Genomic DNA, 16,407 nt, shown 5'->3' on the forward strand with positions numbered 1-16,407 from the left:
CCCATTGGCTCAACTTCCAGCAATATGCTGAAAATTTCCTAATCTATATCTAAAATCTCTCTCCTAGCCCCAGTCCATTTGGTAACTGGTTGTCCAACCACGATTAAGAACAGTGCGAAACCAAACTACGCTCTCTCTAACCAAACCCGTTCTTTGATATTTCTCATCTTGCCGAATGGTACAACGATCCGGCCAGTCACCGAAACCAGAGCCCTGAACCACCCCGCACTGTTCCCTCCATCCCTTTATACAGTCACTCACGCAGGTCGGACAAGTCTACCTTCCTGAAAGTTCTCAAATCTGTCCTTTCCTCTCAAATTGCACTTGCTGCCTCACAGGTTGTCGTCCCTTCTTGCTGTCCATGCCCTGCCTTAAACTAAGGCTATCTTTCTAAAACACAATATAATCGCGTCACTCTTGCTTAAAATTTCTTACTACTGCCGCCCCACCACTTAGAAGAGAATTCAAACTCCTCAGCACAGCACATAGGAACAGGCGCGTGCGGCCGGGCAGGGCCATGGCCCGCCTTCTGTCATGCCGGCAGACAGGCCCTGCCCCTGGTCGGGCCTCACTCCTGTGCTTCGATCCCATCCCGTATGTCTTTGCTCACTTGCTCTCCCGTGGAGGGCTGGGGAGCCCATCTCCCTTATCTACAAATCCCAACTCATCATTTAAAGCCGAGTTAAGACCCCCTACTCCAAAAAACCTCCCTAATCCCTCACAGCAGTTAGCTGCCCCCTTCTCTCCATCCATTCTGAGGGTCTAAACCTTGTCACCCTGCAATGTTAGCCTTTCGTCTTCTGCACTAAACTGTGAGGTCTTCACAGGGAGGAACTTTTGCTTATCTCTTTATTACCAGAAGCTAGCAAGGAATCTGGCTATATTAAACATTAATAAAGTACTTATAGAAGGAAAAAAAAGAAGAAATTGGGCTTTATTATACATATCCCCAAAACTGGGAAATAAAATCATTTTCTGAACCTTACTAATGAAAACCCATATATAATGGCTGAGATTAGCCACCTGAAGAAGTCATCTACTGTCCTAAGAATAGGAAGTCCCCAAATCCTTCCCTTTCCTCTGTCAATCATCTGTCATAGCTTCACCTCCTCTCAGCAACCTAGAAGCTACTCCAAGTAGTTCGCCACTTCAGCCAGTCTTCTGCCAACCCCTCAACGCTCCAGCCTCCTTATCTTTTTGCCACTGCTTCCCAGCAAGCCTCAGCCTTAGGCCAATCCAACCACGGGCCTTCCCTGCTTCCATAGCCAGGCTGCGAGCGTTGCTGGATGAAATCACACGCCTGGGGATTAGAGCCACGCAGATTCAGCCCAGGACCTCAGATGACCTTTTGACATTATTGGGCAATATTTCATATGTCCCTTATTGACCACTATTCCCATTCTCCAAATTTTGGGCAAATCCTCAAGCCCCCAAATGCCTCTTCACCCACCCCACCTCCTCTCAGTAGAAAACCTCCCACTTCCCTGCAAAAGCCAAGGTCAGGTGGAATCTTCTTTAACCTCCTGGTGCCCCAACTCCCCAGCTTCACATGCCTTTTTAATGCAGTCTCAGGAAGAGCGCCCCTTCCCTACTCAGGCCGACAGCACCTCTGCATCGGACTCCTGTCTCCACAGAAATGCGACTCACTATCTCCTTTCTCCTGAACCTTTCCACCGGGTCATTCCCCTCCTGACTCTAATGTCTTGAAGCAAAACAAAATGAACAAAGAAAATCTATCTCCGTCTTGGGCAAGACCTTCTAGCTCCACCCTCTGCCCTCATTTCCCTTAACAATCAAGTTTCTTTAAATATACTTTTTGAAATACTCCAAACATTTCAGAAAAGTAGGTTTTTTTTCCCCTATGTGTTGGGTTTATTGTTTTTGCTTAAAAAAATGACAAAGATTGCTGAAACTCCCTTTGAGCCCCTGCCAGCCATTAGGCAACCACTGGCCCGACAGTGGTTATATGCTTGTACTGTATATTTATCCATAAAAATGTAGCATTGCTTTCCATGTTTGTACGTTTTACATAAATGATATTTTTACATTCTGCAACTTGCTTTTTACTCAACTTTATGTTTTCAGTATTTAACTTTACTCCTACATAGAGCTCTGGTCCATTTAATCTTTGGAGAGTGCTCCGCTGCGTGACTAGACCGCCGTCGATTGTGTAGCTCCTTAGCAGAGCAGTGTCTGCTCACTCTTCAGTGTTTCTCCATCTCCCCTCGCACCCCGTCTTTAGTCCTCTCTGGCTTGTCTTCTACCCTCATCACATCACTGGAACTTGTGAGGCTTCTAATTACCACAATGTTGTTAAACCCCATGGACGATTTCATCTAGGTAAGACATCTTACTTGACCTCTCAGCAACATTTTTCTGAGACTTCCTTCCTTCCTCTTCCCTTTCTGAGCTCTCAATTGCCATGCCCTTCATGAGTTACTCTTCCTTTGCTGTCGCCCTACGTCGGTGGTTCTCAATGAGAGAGGGGCAATTTTGTTCCATAGGGGACATTTGGCCAAGGATGCTGCTCAACATCCTATAATGTATAGTCATACACTGCAAAGAATTAGTCAGCACGAAATGCTAATAGGGCTGAAGTTGAGAACCGCTGCTCTAGACGTCGGTTTTCTATGAGCCTCTGGTCTGATGCCTCACTTGCTCTTTGGAGCCTGCAGACAGAGCTGGGCAGGATAATACGCCTCCTCGGATTCCTGCCTGACAACCTGCTTTGGAGGCTGAACTCACCCGTACGCTGGGCCGCTCCGGAGGGACCTCGGACACCATGTTGTGGTTGGATATGTCACTGTTGGTGGTAGCCGGGCGTTTCCCACCTGCTTTATTGGACATGTCCAAGGCCGATCTGGTTTCAAGTTGACCAGAAGAGAAGAAAGAGACTAGTCAGAACCGAGAAACGATGAAAACCACCCCTCGCTTTCCCACCCCGCCACCCACTGTTCCAGCACCAGGCACAAAATTTGATCTCCTAAGTCCTGTTAAGAGTTCATCTCGGCTGCTACCTTAGCTCTTCTGAGATTATCTGCCAGTAATCCTGGACATTCTCTTCTTTCTTGTAAATTTATTTTAAAAACCTCAACCTTCGGACTCTGAACTCCTTTTCCTTCTAATTTAAAAGATACAGCAGCCCCGTGGCCTATGAAAGTCATTTAATTTCCTCTCTTCCTCCCCCCTTTCCTCCCTTCTTTCCTTCCTTCCTTCTTTCCTTCCTTCCACTGAGCCAAGAACCAGAGCAAGTGGAATTAACATTTGGCTCTCGTGATTATATCAGATTCCCTCACTATTCCCCTCAGAGGTCTCTGAGGATGTGCCAGCCTCAGGCCCGTCTCACTCCTTTAGCTCAGCCTATGGGACACAGCAACCTGAAATCTGTTAGATTCTGTGAAAAGCAGACGAAGGTGTCAAGCCAGAAAGTCTCAGAAGCATCCAGCCCTCAGAACTGAGGGGAGTGACCCTGAATTCCTGTGCTCTCCTCCCCCACTCCCTTCCCCTTCCCAGCTGCAAAGTGGGAGTGGGGTAGTGGTAGTTACAGATGGAAAGGTCAGGTAGTAAATGGGCAAACTTACGTTTTCAAGTCAAATTTTTTGTTTTCCTCTGGGACCTGGCCAGTCACTGGGTGTAGGAATGTGTTCCGTCTTTCATTGTGGCTGTGGAGGCAAAAAAGAGAGAAGTTGTGGTCCATATGAAGAAAGCAGAGACACAAGCCAAGAGTGGACAGGCCCTGGACAGTGACAGGGATGGTGATCATTGTGGAGCTCGTCCCTCGATCCTCCAGTGGGATCATGAGGTAAGACGCAGGCAAGACGGAGGGCTGGGCTGTAAAGGGAGCAGTGGGGAAGACACCTTTCACTACTCGTTATCTAATTATAAGAGATCCCTGAGGCTGGAAATAGCCCCACCTAACCCTCTCAGCGGTCTTCCTCTGTGGGTATGCGGGTAGGGCCGGAGGGGACTCCAATCGTCAGGATTTCACCTGTGGCAGGTTTTCTTCCAGGGCAATGACTGCCAGTGCCCCACATAAAAACTGCTCACTCATTTCTGCTGAAAGAATTCCCTCATGACCTTGGGCTCCTTCCTCTCCTGCTCTGTGTTCCGTCTCCTTAAATGTAATAAGATATCCTGGGCTTGGGCTGGGACCCGCACATACTCTGAGTCCCCAGTCTTCCCATCTAAAGGCTCTGGGTAGCGCTGAGATCTCAGGAGTTCTGTCAGGCAGTGAGGTTAAGAGCTGGCTCAACAGTCAGATCTAATTAAGGGACGTGTGGCCCAGGAGTCGGGTGTTGTGAGGACAGCCTGCAGGAAGCAGGGGACATGGACCAGGGCGGGGTCTGTGCAGAGGCAGATGGGGAGCAGTATTGTGGAGGCTCCTTTGGGAGTCCTGCTGTGGCTTTTCTGGCTGACTGAATGTCAGGTTAGTTCCCTGGTGGCTCTCTGGGGAGATGGGGAGGAAGGACAGCAGAAAGAGTTTGGAGGGGGCTGCTGCAGTGGGTCTAAGGCACAAATGGCAGTCGTCTGTGGTGGATTCTGCACGCAGGGGACCACCTAGCAAGAAAGTTGTAGGAGAGTCAAGCATGCAGCCAGTGGGGGTGCTGGAGGAGTGTTAAGGTCCTCCCCTGCTCTTAAGCTCAGAGCTGGCTCAGTCTACCCCAAGAAGCAGGTGCCTAGACAGAGCCTGCTCAGGCTGCACTGAGGCTGTGGGTCCTAAAACCAGCCACATGAGCACTGAGCATTCGCACAGCAGAGGGCCAGCTGGTCAGCCAGCACCAGAGGAAAGAGATCTTAGTTTGGTCTTTTCAGCTGCAAGAGAGAAGAAAAATAACCTTTTTAGAGATCCCTTGTCAATAACCCTGGATACATCTGAGCTCTTGGGATGTCTATTGAAGCTAAAGATAATACCAAAAGGTATTTTTTCAGCTTCCAAACCAGTAATGCTCAGATGAAATTCAAAGACATGTAGCGGATAAAAGCACAGCGGGCAGAGGCTACAGCCTAGGGGAAAATCTGGGTTTTACTGCCCAGGCTTGTTGGCTGGGACCCTAAATCTGGCCAGCGTCCATGGGGCCTAGATTCTAACACTAGTACATTGGTCACCTGCTCCCTCCCTCCCTCCCAGGTCCAAGCAGGAAGTTCTCCTTGACTTAACCGCAGGGGATCTTTGAGCTGTTTAGTCACCCTCATCCCTGGCTCTGCCCACACTAGGGGTCCAGGGGGCAGGTGGTCTGTGACAACTAAGATCCTCAAGGTGCCAAGGTCTCTGCTGTTTCCCAGTGGCACAGAGCACCTGCCCCTTCCCACCCCAGTGCTCCCCTGCTCTATATATGCCCCTGTGGTAACTGTGCTGGAAACTTCCCTGCAGGTAATGATACACACACACACACACAGCCTGCTGTCGGCCACCACGGGCAAGGAGAATTTCTCCCTGCCCCAGACTCTCTTACCCAGCAACCCCTACAAATGACGTCCTCTCTCCATCCCAGCGCTACCAATTTCAAAATAGCTTCCCCTTGACAAGCACTGCAATGCAGCAACCACTGACCTAACTGCTCTTCCTCCCCCAGGTCAGGCCAGGCAGGCCCCTCACTCGGATGCCCCGGATCCAGGGAGCTCTGCCTGCTTTCACTTCGAACGGCTCATGTCCATTGAAGAAATCCCTACCTGACCCGGCGATCAGCTCGAAACTTCAACATCTTTTTGGCAGCTCTGTCCCCTCGTTCGGCAGCCTAGGAGGACCCGCCAGCCACCCCGCTCCTACCATCCCTCTGAGCAGTAAGTCCTCCAGTCCCGCGCAGGGCCTTGGCTGAATTCCAGACACGGCTGGTTCCCCCTCCTCCTGACTCCAGCATGAGGAAAGGGGGAGGGCTCTCCCCGGGTGGTGGGAGGGGTGCCCAGGTGCCCCAGGGGGCCTGTGGCTCCCCAGCTTTCAGCCCATCAGAGTGTTCGAGGTAGAATAAGTGAGCAGAGGATGATATCCTCCCAGTCCAAGTCCCCAAGGAGAAAATTGCTGAGATAGACAGGCATACGTGGAGCAGGTGTACCACGTCCAGGTAGTCCGACTCATTGAGCTAAGGACACAGAGCAGCTGGGTGGGCGGAGGAGTCTGGGGCTGCATGCCCATCTGCACGGCAGAAACTCAGCCAGCCGACCTGCAGGAAGATAGTCCTCTCTGCCTCCTGACTCCCAGTGCAGAACACAGGCCCTTGGGCTGAAATCACCTTGCTTCCCAGAGACGGTTCTGATCCTGTGGGCGCAGGGTTAAATGAAGCTCCAGATTCATGAGCTGTTGCTGCGTTGCCCGGAAGCTGAGGTTGATTAAGTCTCCGCTCTCCTCTCAGCCTTCCCAGCCGCCTTCTGTCTGGACAGGAGCAGAAGGAGCGAAGCTTCTCTGCCACCTTCCCCTACATGCTCCCTGTCGACACAGCCCCGGCTTGCTTGTCCTCCTCTTGGGGCGGTCCAGCTAATGGGGAGCACGAGGAGCACGTGAGCGCAGGTGTAGTGAGGACGGCTGGTGGCAAGGACTGGCTTCTTTGCTCAGGGAAAAATTAGAGGCAAGCTTCCTCCCAAAGCTCATGAGGAGGGCAGCAACTGGGGCTCAAAGCGGGGTCACTGTATGTTTATTTCTGAAAATCTTCCCAGATGCGATATCATAAATTCCAGCTGGCTACTGACAGATCTGCTCAAGGGCAAAGAGGTCTGCATCGTTGTTCATTCCCCTGACCTTTCCAGACTCCAAAGATGGTCAAATCTCCCCTTCTCCTAATGTCCTCCATGACTTAGGGTCCTTGGACTGCAAGGGCCTCTGAAGGTCATCTCTTCCATCCCCTTGCCTCCAGACAAGCCCATTGGCTCTCCAATCAATCTCATTAAGTGCCTGGTTGTAAAGGGTTCTAGCAGAGAAGGCTCCAGACCCACTGCTATCTTATACTGCCGAGAAGTTCTTTTTGATACCAAATTTCAGTTCCTCCGGCTTTCAAGATTATTCCATTTTTGTCTTTGGATGACAGAATTATTTCTGACTAACGTGATTCCTTTTAGCAGCACCAGGCAATCTGTTGACATCATAGTCTATTGTTACAGCAATTCTATGATGTCACAACAGACACTGAAAGGGAGGGGCTGATCTAATTTTTTTTTTTGGATTGAGGATAGAACTCGGTCAGAGAGCAGTGCAGTCAGAGATTGAAAAAGCAAATAGACAGCATTATTTAACCCACGATGAGACAAGTTGGTCACATATAGCTGGGCTGATAATACTTAAATATCAACAGCTGCTGATATTTAAGTAACTAATCCTAAATCCAAATTCAGACATTTATTGGTACTTTTGCAAATTCTTTGTTCTGCTGACAAGAGGCTTCAGTTTCCAGATGCCACACTCCCCCTGTCCCTAGTCCAGTTACTTGAGCCCCACCGTGCTTGCGGAGAGCTGGGCCCTCTCCTAATACACACTTGTGGTCTCTGTTCACAGTAGAGGCTCAACAAATACTTATTGAATGAATGAGCAAGTGAGCAAACAAACAAAAGAAATTCTCTGTGCTCTGATTTCATTGTTAACCACCTGCACTTGGAGTTTGACATTCTATTACCAAGGGGTTCCCTATCTCTACTCTCTCTTAAAATTAATTACTTCCTCTCCATGAGAGAAGCTGTTTCTGCCCCCACACCCCCTCACTCAGTTCCCCTGCCTGGTTCCCCCTTGAATATATAGTTTGGCTTTGATCCACCTTCATTAAGAGGAAAAGAAAATTAAGCTCATCTGCACAGAAGGAGGGGGTGGAGGTACATTGGGAAAATAAGTTCTCTTCTTCTGGAAGCAAAAAAAAAATCCCCTTTCCCTTCAAGCTGAGCTCAGGGGGCCTCCCACAGCCTTTGCTTAAGTTGCAAGTTAAATTACTTCTCCCCGTTCTCCCCGTGCCCGGTGACGACAGCACAGGGAGGTAGGAACGAAGGCTCAAGGGATCGCCCAGCCTGGTGAGAGCTCTGAAACCCTCAGGGTTACTTGAGCACACAGAATGCCTCGCTGGGGTTCTTTTCCTTTGCCACTAAATTGCACAGAATGGCAGGTTTCCATGTTAGTTTAGACATCAGGAAGAACTTATCAGATGCAGCACATTAATAAAAGAAAGACAAGGAGAGGTCATCGGTTTTCTATTTCCTCTTCCTTTTCTTTTGGAATGTAAAAGAAACTTCATTTCTCAAGGACAAATGCTTATGAACGTATTGCCAAATGGACCTCTCCAATGGCGCCCAAGCAATAGGAGAATCTCAAGGGGTAAAGGAGACTTGGGGATGGAGGCAGGAGCATCCCTGAACTCCCGGGATGTCCATCAGGTATCCACCTTACTCACTGCACCTACGAAGGCGGCCCCAGTGGTAGCACCTTCAGTGGAAAGAGAATCGGCAGGACCAGTCTTTCAGTCTGAGATTCAATGTGAATCAGCACTTTGATTTGACTTCTTTGGCCCTAGTTTTCTCATGTGCAAATAAGACACCTGTTAATCTATAAAATAATAGCTGTAAACTTTCAGAATGTGAAATGTTTTATGTATTAGAGATAATACCTATGATCATGTAAAAATCAAGAAATATGCCAAGTGCTGGAGCTGGAAGATGAAAGCACACGGTCTCCGGATTAAGAAGGCCGTATATGGGGCAGGGGCTAGGCGGGAGGGGGCTGGCATTCCAGAAGGGCCAGGACCAATAAGCGGCAAGGAAAAGAGGCACATCCTCTCCGCTTTCCGGGCATTTGTCTCTCCATCTAGGTGGGGCTTTTGTACAATTCAAGAGACATTCTTAGCCTTTTAAGTCCTAGTGACAGCCTCATTGCAGAGATAACCACATCCTGATTCCTTACCAAACGTCCTCCACGAAAATCAGCATCTATTTGGAGTGATGTCTGGCACTACACAGTCAAAAGTAATAAATTCAACCTGGGTCTTCACAACCCTTTTAGGCACACACGTTTGCACATGCATACACACGTGCACATACACACCCAGGCTGCCTACCCAGAGCTCCCACAATGATAAATATTGAACAACTACAGAAAGACACTCAATTCCTCCCACCCCTGAGCCCCCCTTGGTTATCTGCTGTACGCTGAGCTGCTTCATTTCCATAGCTCCTGAGAATCTGCTGACAGAGACTTAGCCCGGCCAGGCTTCTCCATCCTGAGAATGCTTTGGCTTCTGGCATTACAGCTCATTAGGTGGAGAGAGGACAGCGAGGTGAGTGGGAAAGAGGGCTGCCTATGGCCCATCCCTCCCACTTCCTTCATTCCCTCAACTAGCAAATTCCAAGCCAAGACTGTCTACACTCCAGGGAGGATTTCTGCTGCCAACAGAGGAGGGGAAGGTGGGGAGAGGCTTGGCTCCTGCTCTCCACCTTCCCCTCTGGATCTCATCATTATTTTCAAGGCGCTTTATCTGTTCCGGCATTCTGTCCCAATTAAAAACCAGCTCAGTTTACATTTCCAAAAACCCTGATGTGCCTGTTTCCTGGAGCTCCCCCAGCCATTCCTAGGAAAACACACACTGCCCCAGCCAGCTTCTCCCTGCCAGAGCCCCCAGTCCTCCTGACTACTGTGGCACACAGGGAAGAGGCCTAAGTGAGTCAGGCCCTGGTGGCACCTCAAGGTATTTGCCATTCGCTGCTTACAAATCGAAACGCCAGTTCTGCAGGCTCTGGGGGCCCAGCTGCTGGCCTTGCACTTGCTCTTGCTCTCCTCTCCATCCTGGCCCCACCCCTCCTCCTATGCCACAGTAATTCGCAAAATGGCAAGAGGATATCCTCCTGCAGGCATGCTTGGACCCTCCACAAATGCTAGGCTACTGTGCTGAGGATCTAGGAGGTAAGACCCTGCTGCTCCCTTTTCTGATTAAACTCTGCCTGTCCTCATACCCATCCCCCAGCCCCAGGGCCAAAACACTTTTCCTTACCCACAATGGCCAATCATGGGACATGGTGGGTGGTCGCTCTGAGCCGGGCCCCCACTGCGGACTGAAAGCAGAAGAGCTGGCTCATGAGCCAAAGGATGAAAGTCACAAATCAGGGGCCAGATCCAGGTGTCCTCCCTTCCATCCTATGTGGATGTCCTTTCCTGTCTCTCACTGTATGACCTCCCAGCCCCCACCCTGAGCCTCCATGTCCCCTTTATTCCTATAATTGGAGAGAGGAAAGCCTAAGGCAGCAGGGTAGGCATGGGAGGGTCTGTGTGCTCTTTTTCAGGGTGACGGCTCATTGTATGTGTGTGTGTGTGTGTGTGTGTGTGTGTGTGTGTGTGTGTGTGTGTCTATGTGAGTATGTGTCTGGGTGTGTGTAGTGCATATATGTGTGTCTATTATGTGTTTAAGTGTATGTGTGTGATGTGTGTATGTGTCTCTGTGTAGTATGTATATTTATGTCTATGTGTATCTATATGTTGTATGTGTGACGTGTATCTATTTGTGTAGGTATGTGTGTGTGTAATATGTCCATGTATCTGTGTCTATGTGTATAATGTACATTGCGTGTGTCTATGTGCCATGTGCATGATGTGAGTGTACATGTGTCTATTTGTGTACACCGTGTGTGATGTGTCTATGTGTCTGTGGTTAGTGTGTGTGATATGTGTTTATGTGTATTGTGTGTCTACACGTATACATGCCTATGCGTGTCTGTGTCCATGTTTGTGTGTATAATGTAAATATGTGTGATATGTGTATGTATGTATGTAGCCTGTGTGTAAGGTGTGTGTATATGTACATGTATGATGTGTGCCTAGTGCATGTGCAGTGTGTGTGTGTGTAGTATGTCTATGTAAGTGTACTCATGTCTATGCATGTATGCGTGTGTCTGTGTGTAAATGTGTGAACGTGTGTGTAATGCACATTTATGTGTACAGTGTGTGTGTGTGTGTGTGTGTATAAATGTGTGGGTATAAACATGCGCATGAGGGAACTGTGAATTTCTCCCTGGGGAACTTCGTAGGGCATCGTCATGCTGATCTCCTACCCTGCTTGGACCACCTTATCCCTAAGCTGGCTCTTTTACTTTATGAACTCCATTTACCTTCTGAAAAATGAAGATTACCAGGGTGGATGGATATTCAGCCTAGCCACGCTGGTTGTTAAACTGTGGAGCTCCTTCCTTCTCGATGGTAAGAACTGCTCTGCCAGTCCTCTCAAGTGCCCCGCTCCCCCGGCCAGCGCCTGGGACCTCCCCACCTCCCAGCGATCCAGAGACACCACAGGGCCCAACGGGACTCCAGGCCAGTGTCTTTCCAGGTGGACAAATTACTGAATGTCATTCCTAGGACAGCTCCTCCTAGGACAGACATTCCCTCAAGCGTTAAGAACTGCGGTTCTGGGGCCCGGAGGTTGTCAGGGCAGGGTGGAGGCATTGCCCCTCGCGCCTGGCCCAGCCTGCAGAGCCGGGCGGGCCCGGCCCCCCCGGGGCTCCTCACGCTGCTGTCCTCCTGCTTTTGTTTTGTTCCCTGCTAAGAGGAAGGGGAAATGAAAGAGGAAGAAAAAGGGGCTGCCTGGGTCTCCAGCTCTATATTTTCTTTTGCTCAGCTTTCCCCTGAGTGGCCCCCAGCTCAGCCAGATAGAAAGAGGGTTCCAGCGCCGTTCCCTCAGCCTCCGAGTTGCCTGCTCCTGACAGTCAGCAACAGGGAAGGAGTCTCAAGAGGTAGTGGAGCAGGGCAATAATTAATCACCCCTGCTCCCTCAGCTCTGAGCCCAGTCCCAACCCCCTACCCTTCAGAGGCTGAGGCAGCCCAGCTGTCCACTTCAAGCCTATGGAAGGTCACTAGAACCGCTCTCTTCATTCTTAGCTCAGCAGATTTGGTCTTGGTGTCCTACAGAGAGCAGTGACCCCATTCCGCCCTGCAGGAAGGAATTTTACAAAGTAAGTGTTTGTATGAAGCTGGGCTGATGGCCCTCCTTCCACACCCTCAAAAGCTACAAATGCCTTCTTGGTTCCCAGTCTGGCAATTTGCGAGGGTCAAGCTCTTCTGTGCCTTGGTTTCCTCCTTTTAAGAATGAAACAATGGTAATAAGTGTTGCCTTGTTCAGTAGACAACGCAAAGTTCCTATCAGACTAGAAAGCAGAGGAAGAAAGGTGATGATGCTGTGAGGAGCTACAGAACTGAGGGAAGAATTAAACTCCTGTGCGTGGTACCTGGTTCTTGCGCTGGGAGGAACACAAGGCCCACTTCAGAGTCAGAGAAGCTGAGGTGCGCTGCCCAGCTAAAGTGACAGGAGAAACAAGTCAAAGTTCCCATCTCCTTGCTTGTCCTCAGTCCCTTCAATCTGCCCAACATGAGCTCCTTGTCCAAGCAAGAAGAGGAAGAGAGCTTCATGATTCAAAATGATTCCAGCTACACATAGGTCTGGGGACTGTGTGTGATACAGGGTGGGGGTACTGCCTAGGTACAGAGGCGTGGAGGGACAACCACATACACACTGCTTACAGCCTGGCCTTTTTTGTCACTGTTCCCTGGCCAGGACCTCACACTCAGAAGGAACTGAAAGGCTATCTGATGGAGTGGATGTAGAGGCAGGCCAGTAATCTAAACACAGTGGGCGGATGGGACACATGCCATTCTGCTTTAGGATGCTGAATGAGAGAGGCAGGGAGCTGAGCCTCAAATCCCTCTCACTGGATCCCGTGGGCAGGTTCCATCTGCTCACGGCCCCTCCTCTCCCTGCCCTCTCCCTACTGGCCAGCCAGACTCTGACAAGAGGCTGCAAAGCAGAGGCTTTGTCTAGGGAAGAGGAGAGCAATAAATCAATGGGAGCAGGAGCGCAGGAGCCTGGGTGACTGCTTCTGGAGGAAGGAGCCCCCACTTTGGAGTGTTGCGTGGGGTGATGGTGCAGAGGCAGGTGAGACAGCAGCAAAGTTCGGGGGTAGCGTTCCTCCTCACTGACCCAAGGGACAAGTCTGCCCCTGTGCCCCCAGGGAGGCTCAGCTGCTCATCCTTCCTAGACTGAGAATAATGGACCAGTAAAGGCACACATGAATTGTGGGAAATTCTCAACACCTCCTTCATTAGGACTGAGTCTGAAACTTCCCATGTACTTGGGGAGCTTGCCAAGGGTTTCAAGGGCAGAGGAATGTCCCGGAACACTATCTGCTGTAGGAAGTATCCGAAGGGAGTTTGGGGACAAGGTCCCCAGTGGAACCTACCCACAGAGAGGCTGTCTCCCCTTCTGTGGACTGGGGACAATCATCATGATCACCCCCGACATTTCAGAACAGAGGAGTGAGGTCTGGAAGGGAAAAGACTTGCAGAATGTTTGCAGAAAGCTGTTCAATGAAGAATGGGTGAGGTGTGGATTATCCTTAAGGAAAGGGGGAGGGGTCTCTGCGGCTGCCCCGTACTGATCTTTCACCTTTCCACATCTATAACATGAAGTCATACTGGAGTTGCTGGGAGGATTAAACGAGATCACATATTTAAAGCATCTGGGGGAATGCTTGACACCCAGTAAGTGGCTGTCGCTATAACCATTAATAAAATAAAGGAATAAAATAAAACGAGGAGCACTAGCCCAAATCTGTCCCATCCGATTTAGTAGCCATTAGTCATATGTAGATATTTACATTTAATTCATTAAAATTAAACAAAATTAAAATGTCAGCTCCTCAGTCATACCAGCCACACTTGAACAGCCACAGCAGTTACCACATTGCACAGTGGCTGTAGCACGTTCCACATGCAGAACGGTCCATGACAGCACTGAGCTGGATGTTCCCGAAGCCACCTGCCAGCTCTAACATTTTGGATTCTATGGAATACTTAACTCCAAACCAGTTTGTCCTTCCACCAGCTGTGTCCTCAGTGTCCTCAGGGAATACAAGTACCCTTACAGTCCTCAGCTAAACCAAAAAGAAAGGGAACTCTGTTGCCAAGAACAATAACAAAGAAATTAAAAATCTAAAACTGAATGATACACTTCAAAGTCCAATCAAAACTATTTTGGATAACCCATCATTTTCAAATATACGTATTAAGACTCTCCTCCTGGGTTTGAAATATTGTTACTAACAGCCTAACAGCCCTACTGGGGGTGGGGACAAAGGAGGCATTTGGGAAAGGATGTATAGTGCAGCTCAAGAAAGCCTGGAGAGGAGAGTGGGGAAAGGGGAAAGAGTTCAGAAAAAAAATGTCTAGAGACACAGGGGACGTATTCTTCCTTCCTGCCTTCCTTTTCCTTCTTGGATTGGCCAACTTCTGGCCAAGGCTACAGGAAAGAAGAGGGAAGAGGTGGTCTGTAAGGTCTTTTGGTTCAGAGCAAGAGGAGCCAGCACAGGGGGAAGAGAGAGAGATGCTGCCACCAAGAACAGCAGGCTTAGGGGTCTTCTGTCCCCCGCAGCTGCCTTGTCCCCACCCCATACCCATCCAGATCTGATGGATCCTGTGCTAACAAATGGCACAAGAAGCAGGTGCCAGACTGTGTCCATTGGCAAGTATGGCTTAGAGAGGGAAGAGAAGATCTCAGAGGAATGGAAGGGGTGCTCCCAAGACCCCTGCCTGGAGCCCAGGCAAGGGAAAGATGGAGCCTGGGGAGGCAGGGAAAGAGGGAGGGGGAGGAAGGAAGGAAATCAGGTAAGAGACACTGCTGCTCCCTCCCCTGACCCCTGTCATGCAGTAGCCTTGAAGGATGACTGGGCAGGGAAGCTGTGACAAGGAGGAACAGAATACTTTGCGAGGCCAGCAGAGAGGAGAAAAAGGAAAGGGATGCTATGCTGCTCCTAGCCAGGACAGAAGCCAGTCCTGGTGACACCTGAATAACAGGTGCATCTGCCTACACCTGTTGGAGCACATCCTGCTGCTGCAACTTCTGGCTGCGCCTGGAAATAGCACAAGCTACATAATTCACAGGGCCCAGTGCAAAACAAAAATGCAGGGCTCCTTGCAAATTAAGACTTTCAGGATGGCGACAGCGGAGTGCTACAACAAGCCCTTCTGAGCATGTGGGGGGACTGTGCAGGCTGCATGCCCACGAAGCCTGTGCTGCCAGGGGCCCAGTTCCTCTGTGTGCTTCTCCTGGGGGGGAGACGACAGAGGTGGACGGTCACATTTGTGGCTCTCAATCTAAGGCAGAGCATGGTGAGTGGCCCCATTCCTGTCCTGTCTACTCCCACCCTTTCCTTGGCTCACATGCCCAGAAACTTGGCTGTTTTGTTCTTGCCCTGTGGCTCTCGGGCTGGCACCTCCCCCTTGCTGCGCCTGGTTTCTGTTTGCCTGAGGGCAACCCAGACAGAGGAAGCACCACGGGTGGGGGCAGGGGGGTTGCTTTATCTCTCAAATCTGCCTTCAAGACTGGCACGGGGGAGCACTGGGGGAGCACTGCGTTCCTACCCAACAGACCCCTCCAGGGCCACCTAACATCACCATTATGTCATCAAACCTTTTCCCTCTCAAGAAAGGCAGAGGACAAAAGGGCTCTTGGCTGAGAGGGGGGTAAAGTCAACATTTTTGCATTGGCGACTAATCATGCTGTCATATTTTGTGAGTACACACACACACACACACACACACACACACACACACGGAAATAGCATCAGCTGAAAAAGTCAGTCTGACCCACCTCCTGCAACAGAGCTAAGGAGTGGTCGCCCACACTCCCTGCATAAGTCCGACTTGCCATGATAAGGTGCCGGGTCAAAGAGCACAGATGTTTTGGAGGTTGAGAGAATGAGGGACCGGAATGAGAAGTTCAGGGACAGGGACAACAAATACCCGAATCCAAAAGATTGGTTCTCTTCCTAGATTTCAGTTTTGCTCCCAAATGACAACTTTGTCTTCTTAATGAGTTAAGAGTTTTCCCCACAACTCTCTGCACAACCCCCTCCCCCACCCCTGTTATGTTTACCGTCCATTTCTCCACACCTAAGTGAAAAGGACGAAAGACAAGACACTGCTGTCCCAGCCTTCTTTGGCTGTGCCCGCTCCACCCTTCCTCAGCGGGGCCCACGCGCTTCTGCCCAGAGCTCCGGAGACAATGGCTCAGAGAAGAAGGAAGAGCAGCAGCTGCAGCTTTGTGTGCGGGGCGGCCACCCAGAACCCCCATCTCTGCATCAGATCGGACGACAGTCGTTATCTCTGGCCTCTGTGCCAAGTTGTTCGCCCCCTCAGGCTAAAACAATCCTGAAGGTTTCCAATAAACAGGAGTGACACGGAACTCTGGCCCCCAGCTGCGAATTTGTATCCGATTATAACAAAAGCCCACTCTAGCTGAGCTGATGGAATGGGCATATCTAGTGTTCCTACCTGTTCCAAAGCCACCCAGACAAACGTGTAGCGGACAGATACCCAACCACTCACTCACCGGGGCTCCTCTGTGGTCCCCTCTGCTCTCACCCTGACTCCTTTCACACTCAGGAACAGGGAAAAGGTTTCCCTTTAAT

The 16,407-nt window shown here is 50.1% G+C and overlaps 1 protein-coding gene and 1 long non-coding RNA gene across 22 annotated transcripts in view; one reads left to right on the forward strand and one right to left on the reverse strand.

Moving 5' to 3' along the window:
• The window catches only part of PLEKHA6 (pleckstrin homology domain containing A6), a 115,200-nt gene that overhangs the window by 39,505 nt on the left and 59,288 nt on the right, over positions 1-16,407 (reverse strand). For 19 of the 21 annotated variants that reach the window (XM_016140013.2, XM_016139977.2, XM_016140033.2 and 16 more), the window contains exons 2-3: positions 3,582-3,662; positions 2,746-2,860 (exon numbers count right to left, since the gene is read on the reverse strand). In XM_016140013.2, the coding sequence (XP_015995499.2) occupies positions 2,746-2,860; positions 3,582-3,662 (196 nt within the window). Of the gene's footprint in view, positions 1-2,745; positions 2,861-3,581; positions 3,663-3,914; positions 5,081-5,670; positions 7,631-16,407 lie in introns of those variants that run through there. The other 2 variants (XM_016140041.2, XM_016140094.2) reach the window with 2 other exon arrangements.
• LOC107508373 lies at positions 9,732-16,331 on the forward strand. Its single transcript, XR_001596301.2, has 4 exons — positions 9,732-9,862; positions 10,981-11,149; positions 11,825-11,898; positions 15,895-16,331. It is a non-coding gene; the product is annotated as an uncharacterized LOC107508373 (long non-coding RNA).

This window comes from Rousettus aegyptiacus, unplaced genomic scaffold (assembly GCF_014176215.1).
Source record: "Rousettus aegyptiacus isolate mRouAeg1 unplaced genomic scaffold, mRouAeg1.p scaffold_m13_p_17, whole genome shotgun sequence".
Taxonomy (NCBI): domain Eukaryota; kingdom Metazoa; phylum Chordata; class Mammalia; order Chiroptera; family Pteropodidae; genus Rousettus; species Rousettus aegyptiacus.